We start from the raw sequence: 15,949 nt of genomic DNA on the forward strand, positions 1-15,949 counted from the left end.
AGCTCCGGGCAACTTCCGTCAAATTCCGGTGAGGTCAATTTGTTCCAAGGATACCCCCCCCCCCTCCAACCACCACATCATCATCATTGCTACTAGTATTACAACCATCATCACTACCACCACTACTGCAACCACCACCACATCATCATCACTACCACTACTACTACAACCACCACCACCACCACCACATCATCAGTACCACAACTACTACTACTACAACCACCACCACCACCACATCATCAGTACCACAACTACTACTACTACAACCACCACCACCACCACATCATCATCACTACCACTACCACAACTACCATCACTATTATAACCACCACCACATCATCATCACTACCACTACTACTACAACCACCACCACATCATCATCACTACTACTACTACTACAACCACCACAACCAAATCGTCATCACTACCACTACTACTGCAACCACCACTACCACATCATCATCAATACCACTACTACTACAACCACCAGCATCACATCATCACTACCACTACCACTACAATCACCACTACCACTACAATCACCACTACCACTACAATCACCACTACCACTACAATCACCACTACCACATCATCATCACGACCTCTACTACTACAACCACCACCACCACATCATCATCACTACTACTATAACCACCACCAACACCATTACATCATCAATACCACTACTACTACAACCACCACCACCACATCATCATCACTACCACTACTACTACACCTACCACCACCACATCATCATTACCACTACTACTACAACCACCACCAACACCATTACATCATCACTACCACTACTACTACAACCACCACCACCACATCATCACTACCACTGCTACTACAACCACCACCACATCATCACTACCACTACTACTACAACCACCACCACCACATCATCATTACCACCACTACTGCAACCACCACCACCACATCATCATCACTGCAACTACCACTACTACTACAACGACCACTTCAACATCGCTACCACTACTACTACAACCACCACCACCACCACATCATCACTATCACTACTAATACAACAACCACCACCACCACATCATCACTACCACTACTACTACAAGCACCACTACCACTTCATCTTCATCACTACCACCACCACTGCTACTACAACCACCACCACCACATCATCATCACTACCACTACTACTACAACCACCACAACCACATCATCATTACCACTACTACTACTACAACCACCACTACCACATTATCATCACTACCACGACTACTACTTCAACCACCACTACCACAATATCATCACTACCATTTGTACTACAATCAGCATCACCACCACATCAACAACACTACCACCACTACTACAACCACCACCACATCATTATCATCACGACCACAACTACTACAACCACTATACCACCACCACATCATCATCACTACAACTACTACTTCAACCACCACCACCACCACAATATCATCACTACCATTTGTACTACAACCACCATCACCACCACATCAACAACACTACCACCACTCCTACAACCACCACCACATCATGATCATCACGACCACAACTACTACAACCTCTATACCACCACCACATCATCATCACTACAACTACTACTTCAACCACCACCACCACCATATCATCATCACTACTACTACTACTACAACAACAACAACCACTATCACATCTTCATCATTACTACAACCACCAACACCACATTACCACCAGTACTACAATCTCTACCATTAGGTTTTGGCGCTTTACTTCATTTGAAATAAGGAAACTTTGGGATTGTATTTGGCATTGTGTTTATTTATCATAATATAATCTAATCAGTTATCTATTTAGAACTATACAATATGTAAACACAATATCAAATACCATTGGAATTCCTTTTTCTTGTGTGCGGAAATTCCTCTTTCGGCATTGAAATTCCTACGAGTGGTGTCTGAAACTCCTGTGAGCCAAATTTTAAGTTGGCGTCTCTGTTTGTGTTATCATGTGAGAAAAGGATATATTGTCCAGCTTCAATTAAAGGAAAATTAATAATAATAATAATAATAATAATAATAATAATAATAAATCTTTATTATCCTAAAAGCAAGAGACAGGGAGGAATGGAGAGAGATAATTCATGCAGTATCCGAAGCCTGGACCAGGCATGGAACCTAGAAGAAGAAGAAGAAGATTATCCTAAAAAAAAAGAAACATCGTAGTCATTGAAAAAATGGCATCAACAACAACATCATCAACATCATCATCATCATCATAACAACCATCCTAATATTTTCGTTACAATCCTTCACTTTCACAATTCCCCTATATTACCATAACAAATTATGTGGTTATAATATTTTTTCAATGTATTTTTTAGGCATTTAGTCCTTGTATTTGTACTACATTTATTTATCTGTTTTCGAAGTTCCAATAATCCCTCCCCAAATCAAGACTGAACTATCCTACAATTAGGAAGTTCCGCGGTTTTATCTGGATGATATCTTTCACTTTTGAAATGAGCACCACATTCTTCTATCTTTTTTTTCCAATTTCAAAGAGATTTTCAATACACAGGACATTGCTTCATTTACTTGAATTCCATTTTAAATGAGATAAAATGAAATGCTGCTCACTGAAGTCTAGATCTTTTGTTCTTCTCAGAAAACATAGGCCTCATAAATGATTTATACAGTTGCAATCCATTTTCAAACAAATGCTGACGGACAGTGTGAGCATGAACATCAATCACAGGCATAGTCAAGGGGTGGGGGGAGAGGTTTGGAGTTTTTTGTTTACTGGTGGAGTGCTCTAATTTTAGAAAAAACTTGGGATAAATCCATTTATTTATTTATTTATTTATTATTTTTTTTTTTTTGCGATACTGTATACATTATTCACTAAGGCTAATAGTAGTGTTCGGGAAATTTCTAGTTTACCTCTATTCGCAATAGCTGAAAACAACAAACACTGGTGATTTAAATCTAAGAACACATAATTCGAAACTTGACATATTTTGCCATTTAAAAAAAATGATTGGCAATGGAAAAAAAATTAATAAGTCTAAAACGAATATGGATGAAACACTGGTAATGGTATCAATCGAAAGAATAATAGATTTCCTGTCTGGTGATAACAATCTTGACATGTTATCATCAGTTCCATACCTAATAACTAAGAATATACTAAATTTTGTCTGACAGTTTATCAAAGCTCTGTTTGTCTTTTTTTATGTTTTTTTTTTTATTTTGTTGTTACTGTATTGTTTTGTTTTTTAGGTTTTAAAAAAAAACAATTTTTTCTTGTTTTATGTTTATTTTGTTTTTTTAAAAATTCATATCTGGTAAAATGAAGTTCCTTTCTTATCAAGACCTGTAAAAGTGTAAAGTAGATGATAAGGAGAAAAGGAAGGCCTGTTTGGACAGCATTTTTTTTTGTTTTTTTTTTTACCATCATGCTAAGAAAGATATCTATTTCTTCACTAAAAAAAAATTCCCTTCTCATTCAAACAATTCTAAAAGACAAACAATTACTTACTTTAATGTTGTGAAACAGTCATTACTCAATAAATATTAAAACTTTGTTGTGTTTTTTTTTTCTCTCTCTTAATCTTTCTAAACACGAATTTTCATTTACAGGAAAACCGTCTTGAACTTTTGAGTGAGAAGGGAATGGGACTAGCAGTCAAAGAATTTGTGGAAAAAGAAGAAAGAGACGCAATCAAGGAACTTGTCAATTATCAGCTATCAAAAACACAGGTAAGAGATTGTTATTATTTTTAAAAGTTATATGTTGATACTCCCCAATGTATAAAGGTGAACATGTCAATTGAATGTTAATCGTGAAAATGATACTACGAATCTTGACTATGATACTTATTTGTGTATTAGATATGTAATAATATGTAATAATTTGAAATAGTATATACTCATGATCATAAATTTGTATACACATTTTAAATCATTCTGATTTTCTTATTAATTTACCAAGTTTTATGAACTTTCACTGTTATTATGAGTAGCATTCATCAATCATGTGTATAGTTATTTTTGTCTTTGTCCATTCCTTTGGTCTCATGATGTCCACATGCTGTTTTGAGACTTTGTATGTTGCTGTCAACAGGAAGTGGGTAGAATTAAAATTTCGTAATCCACATTTACGTTGATAAATTTTATTGCAGAAAAAACAGTTTAAAATATGTAATTTATCGTTTCACGTTATACCACATTTGGCTTTAGAAGAGCGTTTTCTTGCAATTGGCAATCTTCAAGTATGTCAGTCAGTGAGATATGTTGCTTAGATGTTTAATGTTACCAAACCAACTGCTCATGCTTTAAGGTGGCCGTTTCAAGCCACACAGACAGTATAGGATTGCCCAGGAACTGGAAGGCCACAAATACCTACTCAAGTTGAGGATTACTTTATTCATACTCAACACCTATTTTGAACCACAATCATAACTGCACGTAATTTTCCTGGATGCCAAATAAGCAGACAAACAGTCCGGTCTTGACTTCACGAATACAGCATTGTTGCCAGACGACTGTTGTTATGTCTTCATTTAAGACAAAAGCATTGTAGAACTCTCCTGGGTTCAGGATTGTCAGCGGGGGACTGTGAATCATTCACTAATAAATCTTGGTTCTTTATTGGTGGATATGATGGTAAAATTTCTGTTTTACAGAAGAAGAAATGAAGGATATGAGCAGTCATGTGTTATTGAATCTCCAAACAGAGGATATGGCCAAGACATGGTTTGAGGAAGCATTAGCAGGGACTATCGAACACTGCTTATCACCAAAAAATAAAAAACAAGAATAGAAAAAAACCTGAAATCTAACAAGGGAAAGATTCACCAGAGAAATTGTCCAAGCCTATGTCCATACCTTTCTCCAATAACATCAAACCTACATTTCAGCTTGACAATTCCCCTTCTCAAAGAGCTATTATCACCAAACTTTTTGGGAGGCAGTGAAGTCAATGTCATTGAACCGTGGCATGTACTTTCTCCAGGCCTAGAGCTTATTGAACATTTTTGGTGCTTTATCGGTTGAGAACTTTGTGTGATGGATCCACAACCCCAAAAACAATGATGAACTATTCGAAACTCTCAGAAATGTGTGGGACAACATTGCTCAACTTTAACTGGACATTGACAGGATCTATGCTAAGAAAATGGATTGCAGTGATTAATGCTAATGGAGGACACACCAGATATTGACTATCACAAATTTCATCAGTGGCCATAACTTTCTGTGAAACATTCAACAAATAAATGTTGTAAGAATGCCATTTATCTGGGTGGGGTTCCTGCCCTCCCATTGTGGGCAGGGAGGTACATACTGTGTCTTCTGTGGGATGACATGGTTTTGCCCTGGCCCTGGCAGGGCCTGACTGGGAGGGAAACAGTCGAATGCATAGTTGTTGTTTTGGGAGATGATATATTTTTTCTTGTAAATCATCTCTCTGTTATGTACTGTATTATGTTTTATTTATATTATATATATATGATTTGTAAAACATTTTGAGTGTATTCCTCTTAGTGGGGGCCTATGCTTGTGTCTGAATGAGACTTTTAGGTGATCTCAAACTAAGTACTTTGATGGTGTGCTCTTGGAATCTACATGTTTCCTATTTGAACCAATTCCCCTTTGTCTTACTTTTTCTTGGGTACTTTTATTGTAATTCTAGAACTTTTTACTATCCCATTTTCTTCTTTTTTACTGGCGCTGATATGACCTTAAAGTGTTGCAAGCGCCGTAAAACCCTTAAAAACAAAACAAACAATGCCATTTATGTTTTGAAGTTTCCTTTTCTTACTTCCTTTTAAACAATGGTCCTTGCTCTAGCTAAATCTGTCTTATGTATCAAATCACCCATCAAATTAAAGATAACTGGTATAAAAACCAGTTCCATCAGGTTTTGTTTGCATCTATTGAATTACTGACATTTGAAATCAAAACAAAGCAGGTGGATACACATTTTTGATCACCAGTATATATACTCAAAATTGTCAAATTAACAATCAATGTTGTTTTTATAACTTTGAAAAATTGTATCTATGCATGAAATTATCACAGAACATTTAAAGATTTTTAAAGCCTATTAGCTCTTAAACAAGACGATATGATTTATTGGTTTATATTCGCTAAAGAGACAACATGTAAACCAAAACATACCGTGTGAATCACAAAGTTCACTGAGACAAGTGCTATCAGAAGTGGCTTATATTTGAGAAATTGTATCCTGCCAAGATACACTTTACCATGGATCATTGATCTTTTCCAGATGTGAATATTGTTATAATGTATTTGCTTAGTACATTTGTAGTAACTGTCTCATATTTTTGTGTGTTTGTGGGAAGGGGGCAGGGGTGTTTGCAAAAGCGTTACAATTTGATGTAGCTACCATTTACTAACTTCTTAGAACCATATTCTTTACAAACTGATGAGATTATGATGCTTACGTTTGCATTTTTCTTTTTTTACTTTTGTCTCAGCCTTTAATTATATATTTTTTGTTTCCTCCTTTCTTTTTAATATTTTCAAGAGAATACCAATTAAGAAGATTGACTGGGTGGGGTTAATAGGCATAATGGTTAATACAGATATGTTAGTTGTATAGAGATTCTATGTGTATAGTTAATTTCTAGTTTCCACCATGCTTATTGCACCTCACAACCCCCCCCCCCCCCCCAGTGTATCACATTGAATCAACAATCCCGTGTTATACTACACATATTGTGCACTCAGACAATATCTGTCTCAACTTATTGTCATGTAGTCATTTACACTTGGAATGAGTGGTGTGGTAAATATAGAAAGTGTCTTTTCCACGGTAATCGTCACCCAGTCTGACCATGCTCTATGTTGACTCTTAAAGGTTTAGATGTTATTCATCAGGCCATCAATGCCATGTGTAGCCAGTCATGCATTGCATCTCAACTAGCACTGGCGTTATTCATTTTTTTATCCTTTAAGGTGCATTCATTTATTACTCAGTTGAAGATGCAGACATTCAATTTTCCCGTCAGATGGTTGATAATACTTGAAATTTCACCAAAAAAATTGATTTCCCACTGACTGTACCATACAAAGACAAAACATTTTTGTAAAGTCAGCTCCAGAAATTGCATGCTCTTTTCCTTTTATAACTAAGGTTCAAATAGTGACAATATAGTCTCAGATCTGAATCGACTGGTGATGCATAATTAACTCAAATGCTCTCATTTTAGTGACCTACCTCCTATTTAGCATCAATTATATTAGGTAAAATGTCTTTAGACTGATTTTTAAAAAAAAAAAAGAAAAAAGAAAAAAAGAATGAAAGAAAATAAGTTATTTTCCTCTATCTGTAAAAACAAAAACAAATGGGTTTTACTCTGGCGACTCTCAGTAATAATTGACCAGATTGCCTATTGACTGTTAGAATATAGTTTTAATGACATTGCTTCAAGTTTTGTCATTATTGTCAATGTTGTTGTAACTGTTCTTTGAACCTTCTTTTCACAGAAACAGAAAATAAGAGAATGGTTCTTTGAGTTATATTTTAAAATAAATAAAAGCATTTTTCATTTTTGATAATGCTATTGCTTTTTATCTATTCTTAGGATTATTTAAAGTTGCGGAATACCCAAGAAGACTCCATAGTAACTGATGTATTGAGTTACAAAGAACGTAAAAAACGAGATGCAGAGGAAGAGAAAGATGCAAAGGAGGCCATCAAGAGAGCACAGTCCATCAGGGAATCTCAAGGTGGAACATACGGGTTTTCAGATGAAGAGGGAGGTGCTGGATCAGATGGAGATATTCCAGTTCCTGCACCCACTGGAAGAGGGAAAGGAAGGGGAAGGGGGAGAGGCAGTAGAGGAGGTGGATCAACAAGAGGAAGTCGAGGATCAAACTCTGGGGCTGCTAGAGGAAGAGGAAAGAAACCTGTTGTTATTAAAGACGAGGATGAAAGTTTAGATGAGACTGGTTAGTATCTGTAACTGTAATGCAAATTAGTAATGTTGTTGTAAAATTGAAATAGAAAATCAATTAACTTGGTGATAAGCATTCAAGGACTCAAAGACCTATGTGTTTTATTGATACAGCCATTTGATCTGTGCAGACCTGTGGTCTAGTGGTATGAAAATTTCCAATGGACTGGTATGGATATAGTACAAGTCCCGTTGCTGGCTGTGCAAAGTTGAGACCTTGAAAAAGGCTCTTTACTCACATTCTCTCACACCACTCAGGTGTAACTTAAATACCTAGTCAATAGCAGTGTTGCCGGAAAATAGATATATATGATTACAATTCCATTCCGAGGGACTCATCTTCATTCTATATATCTTCATATTTTATGAGATGATTTTTGCCTTAATGTCATGTCTGGCTGTGATAGTTAAATGATAATAAAAGTCTCTAAACTGATATGATTTTATTGGTCCCTTGGTAAAGAATATTTTCATAATTATGTCCCAGGTAACCTGTTAATTTCCTCTTTGTAAATTTCTATATTTCTTTTACCCCCCCCCCCCCTATGCCCTTTACATCTAAAGAAGAGAATTCAATTTCAAATTCTGCTACTTCAACGAGGAGAAATGGTAGATCTACCCAAGCTGGCAAGAGGAATCAAAATCAAAAAACTTTGGACCAGATGATGAGTTTTAAATCCAAAAAAGCTCTGATGTAAGCCCATGATTTAAAAAAAAAAAAAGATTCTTCACTTAATTATACTTAACCTCATACAATTGTCTAGTTGCATCATTAAAAAGAAAAAGAAAAGAAAAAGTAGTCCTTGAGGGCCACAAAGGCTTTAGTATTAAATTGGCAATAGAAATTGCTAGCTATCCATTAAATAGGACACCTGTCATCCCAAAGCAATTTCCATCAGTTCAAACAGACACAGCCATCCAATCATTGTTGGATGACAAGGGGATCAGAAAAAATCTCAACTCTATGCGGGGTCCATACTAGACCCGTTGCTTGTAAAATGAGTGCTGGTTCTATAGCAAATGAGCAATTAAAATCCTCTGCTTCATTGAAAATGAGCTGTTTTCGTTTTTATTATTATTATTATTATTATTATTATTATTATTATTACACCTTATTAAAATGAAGTTGACCTCTGAAGGTCAATGCTCGTTATAACCAGGGTTTCGATAGATCTGCGGTGTCACTTTTGACATTATTAAACAAGGGATATAACCTTGTAAGGACTTGAAGTTATTAAAGATAAATGGATCACCGCACACACACATACACACACACACACCCTCCTTTCACCCCTACCCCCTCATCACAGCTTGCATCCCCTCAGAAATGTCATCTTCTCACTCCCATGAATCCCATTCTTCTTCACACCTGGCCAGTCATCTTCATTCGCAATTATATGTGTAGATAGAGGCAAAATCATCCCTTTGCAATGTAACTGAGTGTCGCTGCCCCTGGCATTGAGTCAAGCCACTGCCAGACATAACTCACACGAATCAATGGCCCCATGCCCTTATTGTTAGTGTATTATAATATGAATGCTGTCTACCAGACATTGCCAATGGTAATGAATTTCACTGAGTACGAAAAGACATGCAATATTATTTCATTGCCAGTCTTATTTCCACTCAGCATACTTTTTTCGGTTTTGATTACTCCGCTGTAGTTGAGGTGTGTGGTCATTAACTTCGTTGAATGGGAGGTGGCTTTAATGGTGTCAAGTAAAAGAGATACACAGTATTCGATGAACAGTACTGTCCCAATTAAGGAGTTTGCATATATCACAAAGAATGTGTCATTTAGTTTTTGTTCCTACTTTTTTTCTTCAGAATAGTTAGTATAACTTTATTCCGAGTGCTCTCTGTATCAGGCAGTTGGTCTTTACCATTGCACTTGGAGAAGTTTGAAAGGAATACAAGACATGTATGTTTGCTTTTGTTTTATTTTCAATTTTGATAAAAACAGTTTTGCTCCTTTTAAGTAGCTTATTTATGATACTTTTTTTTCTTCTTCAATTTTTCCAGTAGTGATTCAGATGAAGATGCAATCATTTTGGATGACAGTGATGATGACATGCAAAGCCAGCCAAGAGCTCTAAAGAAAACAGCAACTTCAAACAAAAAGCGCAAAATTGGAAACAAAGGCATTCAGTTTACAGAGATAAGCTCAGAGGAAGAGGACACTAGTTTTAATATAAAACCCTCTTCTCGTAGAAGAAAATGAATCATTTGTTCTGAGTTATTTTTCTCACTTTAGGAGAAATTTTTTGGTAAGCAAATTACACAAAGTGTGTGAAAGTTAAGACAGTTTGAGACTCATATTAATTCCGATACTAGGAAAATGAAAAGTGTCTTCACCTCTGAGCTTCGACTCTCGAACCAATCAATGGAAGTCGTACAAACCTTGTAAACAAACAGAACATAAAAAATAGGTTATAAGACTAACTTTTCTGAGAAAGCTATTGTTTCTTTTAGCCTAAAACTAAAACCAAGTTGATTAAAAGGTGTGGCATGGGCAATTGCCTCAGTGAATCTTGACACAAAGATCGTCAGGACATGGAGGGTCTTCTTTTTCTTCTTCATTACCATTATCATTATCGTCACCATCGAAATCATCACCAGCATCATTATCTTCTTTTATCTCCTCTTTTTCTGCACCACACTCTCCAGCCCCCCTCCGATTAGCGGGTGGTTGGATGGGAGCATCACCCTTGAATCATATACCTATGATGTTCGCATGGGTGTACGATCCGATAGTGATGTCGTTTCTTCTTCTCTTTACTAGCCTATCCTGCTTCTTTGGTTTGTGATTGTATTTTTGACAGGGGATTTTTTTTTTTTTCTGTAAATCTTCTGCCTGTTTGTTCTTGGTTATTTATAATTTAGCTTATGATATCTTATGGTTATGATTTTGATTTACATTTGTACTATTTTTGTTAGATTGCTTGTTTTTTTGTTTCAGCGGTCTCTCATATAACCTCAATTGTGTTGGAAGAGACCTAAAGCAACAAACAAACAAACAAAAAAAATCCAGCCCCCCCCTCTCTCTCTCTCTCTCTCTCTCTCTCTCTCTCTCTCTCTCTCTCTCTCTCTCTCTCTCTCTCTCTCTCTCTCTCTCTCTCTCTCTCTCTCTCTCTCTCGCATGCTTGCTCTCTCACTCTCTTTCTATCTCAAGTATTAATTTTGCAGTATTTTTTCTTCTGTTTGTTGTATTGTCAACTTACAAAATTTCTTCTTCCAAGCAATCTGGGTCAATTTCAAAACCGTAAACTAATCAATGTTATTTGATTTTCTAAACCTTGTGAATACCATACCCCTTTCCTTTATATATATTTTACAGATCTCACACTCATTTTAAAGAAAAACTAGCCCATTTTATCCCAACTGAACAGCCAAAAAGACGATGAAACAATGTCTTAACCTTTATTCTTATGCTAGCAACACAATTGTTTGTACAACTTCGAATCTTTGACCTTTCAACTGTCAAAAACCAGTCACTTTTTGAAATGTCGGCTATTGGGTGGATAAATCTATAAATCAATCCAATAGCATGTAACATTGTCTCTTTTTAATGAAATATATAGAATTCTAATCGTTAAATCTCAGCTGCCTAAATGCCTGCTTTGCCTAAATATGCAGTATTTCAGAAAAAGAGATTTATTCTACTGTAAATCCTTACAACAAAATTGTTAAACAAAAATGAATAAAACAGCTTCAGAAAAGAACAAAATACCAAACACGGAACATTTGAGGCTCAAAACCCTTCTTCAGCCAAGAACAAAAAACAATGAAAACATAGATACATTACTAAAAAAAAAAAACAGATCAGCAACAGAGAAATATTTAGTTTGTCCTCTATGTATAAAAATCTTGATAGTCAACAGCTTCTGGCAGCTTATAATCACTACAACAAAATTCGCCTACATGCCAAGGGACAGGAAGTTATGAAACATTGTTAAGGGCATTGAGCATTGTTTAAGTGAGGATATTTAATATATACAAGTGGTACCTACTTTGTGGTACAGAATGAAGGATTGGGTGGAGGGTGATTGTTTGACTTAATTTGTCCCAATTATTATTTTGACTTTTGTTTATGTTTTTGTGTTTTTTGTTCTTTTTCTCGCTTCTTGAATTGACATGACATTTAAGTGATTACCACTTATTCAATAAATCATAAGTTTTAAGTAATCTGAGAGTTATGTACCGTTTTAAAACGTTTATTAATCAATCATGTACTTCTGTATAGGCCAGAATGTTTGAAATTTGTTGTAAGGGATGCATGGTCATTGACAATATCAAGGAAAATAGACCTTGAAATCCTTGCTGCTCAACGAGCTGGATTTTATTTTGATCTCCTTTAACTTGAAATGTAATAATTTCTTGCTGGCCTCTGGATATGATATTAGTATTAGTTCATTGCAAACATTCTTTCTGCTAGATCTAAATTGAACTCACTACCTGTGAAGTTGGGCCTTGGGACTTGAAAAATATTATTGACTGTCATTAAAGCAGTTTTCTTAATTTTTTTTTTTGCATGCAGGTCGAATTTTCTAACATGTCTACTGGGCCACTTATATCAGCTGTTTAGGAACAGTCAAATTAAATGTTTATTTACAAAATAAATTTAATTGTCAAATAATACGTTCAACTATATTGTTGACCTCGGTCCACCCATTATTGTGGTCTCATTTATTCCCCCTTGTTTCCCTTGTTGTCATTTTCATGTTCCATGTGGCTTTCTAACTTTGTTCTTTAATGAATTTATTCCTGGCTTTGATTTTCAACGACAAGGGAGATAGCCAACTGTCTGTGTCTATGTGAGAGGATGTTCAAAAGTGTATTGTTTCATTTTCTTTTTTTTTTTTTTTGGTTGAAGCTGTATGGGATTATAGTTACAGTCTGGAACGGATATATCGATATTGTCAGGACTGTGGTAAAATGTCGATATATCAGTCATTCTGAAAAATGAAAGGAAAACAATTGAGAAAAAACAAGGTAATAACAAGGGAAATCAATCTTAATGATTTGGTGGCCTTTAAAAGGGCCAATTTTTAAATTTATTATGGTTCACTTTATTTGACTTTAATAAGTCTGTTATTGTGGTTGGTCTCTGAAGGCCAAGAATATTTTTAGGGACCCTTTCCTCAGCACTGACAAATAAGGAAGGGGCCCTCTTGAAGTTGCTGTGCAAAACTGTCTAGGGTCTTGATAGCTACTATTGTGGCATGGCCGGAAATAGGTCCCAGTGGTGCACTATCATCTGACTCCACATTGTCAACAATGGCGTCTTCTAAAATTTAACTATTGTACAGTGGTATCGAGACTAAGTACCAGTAATAGTGGCATTGACCTTGCCGATAATATTGAAGCCGAGAATTCTGGGTGGGGTTCCCAACCTCCCATAGTGGGCAGGGAAGTACTTGCTGTGTCTTCTATCCCCCTGTATTTGCTTTGTGTCTTTGTCTTTGAATGAGATTACTTAATTTTGTCCTGACCCTGGCCGAGTCCTTGGCTTGGAGGGAAACAGTTGGAATGTATAGTTATAGTTTTGGGAGATGATATTTTTTTCCTTGTAACTCATCTCTTTGTTATGTATGTTATTTTTATATTTTTAACATATTTGTAAACATTTGAGTTTATTCCTCTTAGTGGAATCTTGTGCTGGTGTCTGGATGAGACTTTTAGATGATCTCAAACTAAGTACTTTGATGAGAAGTCTGCCTCATTTACCAACATCAGACAGGGATTGGCCAGGACAGCTTACAAAGACAGATAGACTGTCTTGCACATACACTCGATCATGAAAATCTCAAAATCACAGAATTCTCAAACTCAATACAATTCCCCGTTTTAATCCCTCTATTTCATTAGTTTTGGCAACATGAAAATCTGAACACTTTCCGGGGCCAACAGGAAATCTGGAACAAACTGGACATTCCATTGGGTTCCATTGAATTTTTTTTTGTTACGAATTGTTTGTGTTGAACGGAAACGAAAGATGCCATCATTCTCCCCGTAGTGGTCAGTGTCAGTTAATGTATTATGCGTGTGTGTGTGTGTGTGGCATATATTATGTGTGCGTGTGCATGTTGAACTAAGGGGGAATTGAGAAGCATGTTTGACCATCGTCTTATGCACACCATCCATCACTCCATTATTACCTCATATTATGGTATTTAATCTGAGGTGCCAGTACCATAGCAAAATGACTAGTATCATCGGGATGGGAGACTAACAAGGCAGTGATTGCCTTAGGCAGAAACTGTTATGTATTAAAATGATATTAACAATTAGGGGTGGGGAAGGTGAGGTGAGGGCTGTGTGAGAGCAATGCCCTCCCTCTCTCTTTGGCCTGCTATGGGTAAGAGGGATTAGCATGAGGGTGTTAAGTGAAGAGTGATAGTGATTTTAGGTACCGGATTCGTAGGTAATGACGTCGCGTGCTGAGTGTGTAATCCACAATGCGATATGCTGGCTTTGTGTTTTTGTCAAGCACAGGCAGTGGGAATTGTCATTCCATTTCTGTAATTGAACAAGACAAGATGCTCTAAACGCAACACCAGTGAAAAATCTCTTCATAATTTTGTAAAAGATGGCAGAGAAATGGAAATTGAATTTATCACTCTTGACAGAGTTCACAATAATGGAGAGTTATCATTATAATATGACTTTTATCAAGACCACCCATTTACCTCCCTCATATCCTTTGTAAAATACTCAACACGGAAAACTTGAAAACACAGAAATCTCGAACAAATGGGCCTGGTCCTGACTTGTTAGAGATTTCCGTGCTCGAGTGTAGTGGGTGATTTGGGGATCATTTCTCATCAGCCTTTTTTTTTAACGGTCTTCTGGTAATCGCACGAGTTTTGTCACTTGACATAATCTAAATTGACCTCTTTTCTAACTGTGTGCCAACTTTCAGTCATAATCATCGATAAACAGCGTTGTAATTAATTTTTTAAAATAGCATGTACAGAACGGCTTCGTTCCATATTTTGTCGCGAATTTTGGCACTTTGTGAGTGAAAAAGAGGCCCAAAGATTTGTGCGGGATAGTCATTGCTAAATAATGTCGCATATTCTTTGACTGTTATTTTACATCATGGAAGTATATCTCTGCATTTTAATTGGCTGTTGTGTTGTACTTCACTGCAGGATATCTTGATCGTATATATATTGTATTCATTCTTTTTTTATACAAATTATTGTCAGTATCAATGGTTCGCAAAGTCGATATAATCATCTGGTGGTAAAATATATGTTGATAGAGGTGATTTTTATTTACGAATGTTATATAGCGAAAAAAAAAACAGGACTTTGATGTCATGTCGATATATGCGTGATGTCGATATAACCGTTGTCAATATATCCGCTCTGTACTGTATTATATATTATTTAATATATTTACAATTTGAGTGGGGTATGGGGTCTTTTTAGTCTGGTTAGGAAGATTAATCTTACTGTGTTCCCCAGCTCCTTAAATAAATAAGTAATCTGGGCCTGCCAAGTGATGCAAAAATCAAACTTTATTCGAAATTCAGGATGATCTTTAGGTTGTCTATGTCATCATCCAGGTTGTAGAGCTGCCTTATTAACTGAATCTTGTTTGAGAATGTCATTTGCTTGAATTTGATGGTGATGTTTAATTGAATAAAACCGCATGTTGTTATTGTATGTATTTGTTACCTTTCTGTACATTAAATATTCATTTCACAACATTTGTATCTTGTTTATTTTTCCTCATAAAACTTTGGTTTCATTTTTTTTAAAATCTGAGCTGCTTAGTATTATATCAATAACACAGCATTCCAGGCTTATTCCAAAACTTTCAATATCTCAGTCATCATCCATATAAATCCATAAATCCATAAGTGTAATAGGGTTTGCTGAAATGTGTCCTATCAATTATTACTATTAGAATTAAGTCTGCTTTTTTGTTTCTCTATTCACCTATCAATAATGCTACAAGTCAAGCTTGGCT

General features: G+C 35.9%; 1 protein-coding gene across 11 annotated transcripts in view; it reads left to right on the plus strand.

Moving 5' to 3' along the window:
- Window positions 1-15,684, plus strand: part of LOC144973031 (double-strand break repair protein MRE11-like) — a 39,693-nt gene extending 24,009 nt beyond the window's left edge. For 8 of the 11 annotated variants that reach the window (XM_078914980.1, XM_078914986.1, XM_078914983.1 and 5 more), the window contains 4 exons: window positions 3,627-3,746; window positions 7,598-7,964; window positions 8,534-8,663; window positions 9,992-15,684. In XM_078914980.1, the coding sequence (XP_078771106.1) occupies window positions 3,627-3,746; window positions 7,598-7,964; window positions 8,534-8,663; window positions 9,992-10,190 (816 nt within the window). In that variant the 3' untranslated portion in view covers window positions 10,191-15,684. The remainder of the gene's footprint in view (window positions 1-3,626; window positions 3,747-7,597; window positions 7,965-8,533; window positions 8,664-9,991) is intronic. The other 3 variants (XM_078914988.1, XM_078914990.1, XM_078914989.1) reach the window with 2 other exon arrangements.
- The last annotated feature ends 265 nt before the right edge of the window (window positions 15,685-15,949 follow it).

Source organism: Berghia stephanieae, chromosome 5 (genome assembly GCF_034508935.2).
Source record: "Berghia stephanieae isolate SIO BIC M18660-M18661 chromosome 5, UCSD_Bste_1.3, whole genome shotgun sequence".
NCBI lineage: Eukaryota > Metazoa > Mollusca > Gastropoda > Nudibranchia > Aeolidiidae > Berghia > Berghia stephanieae.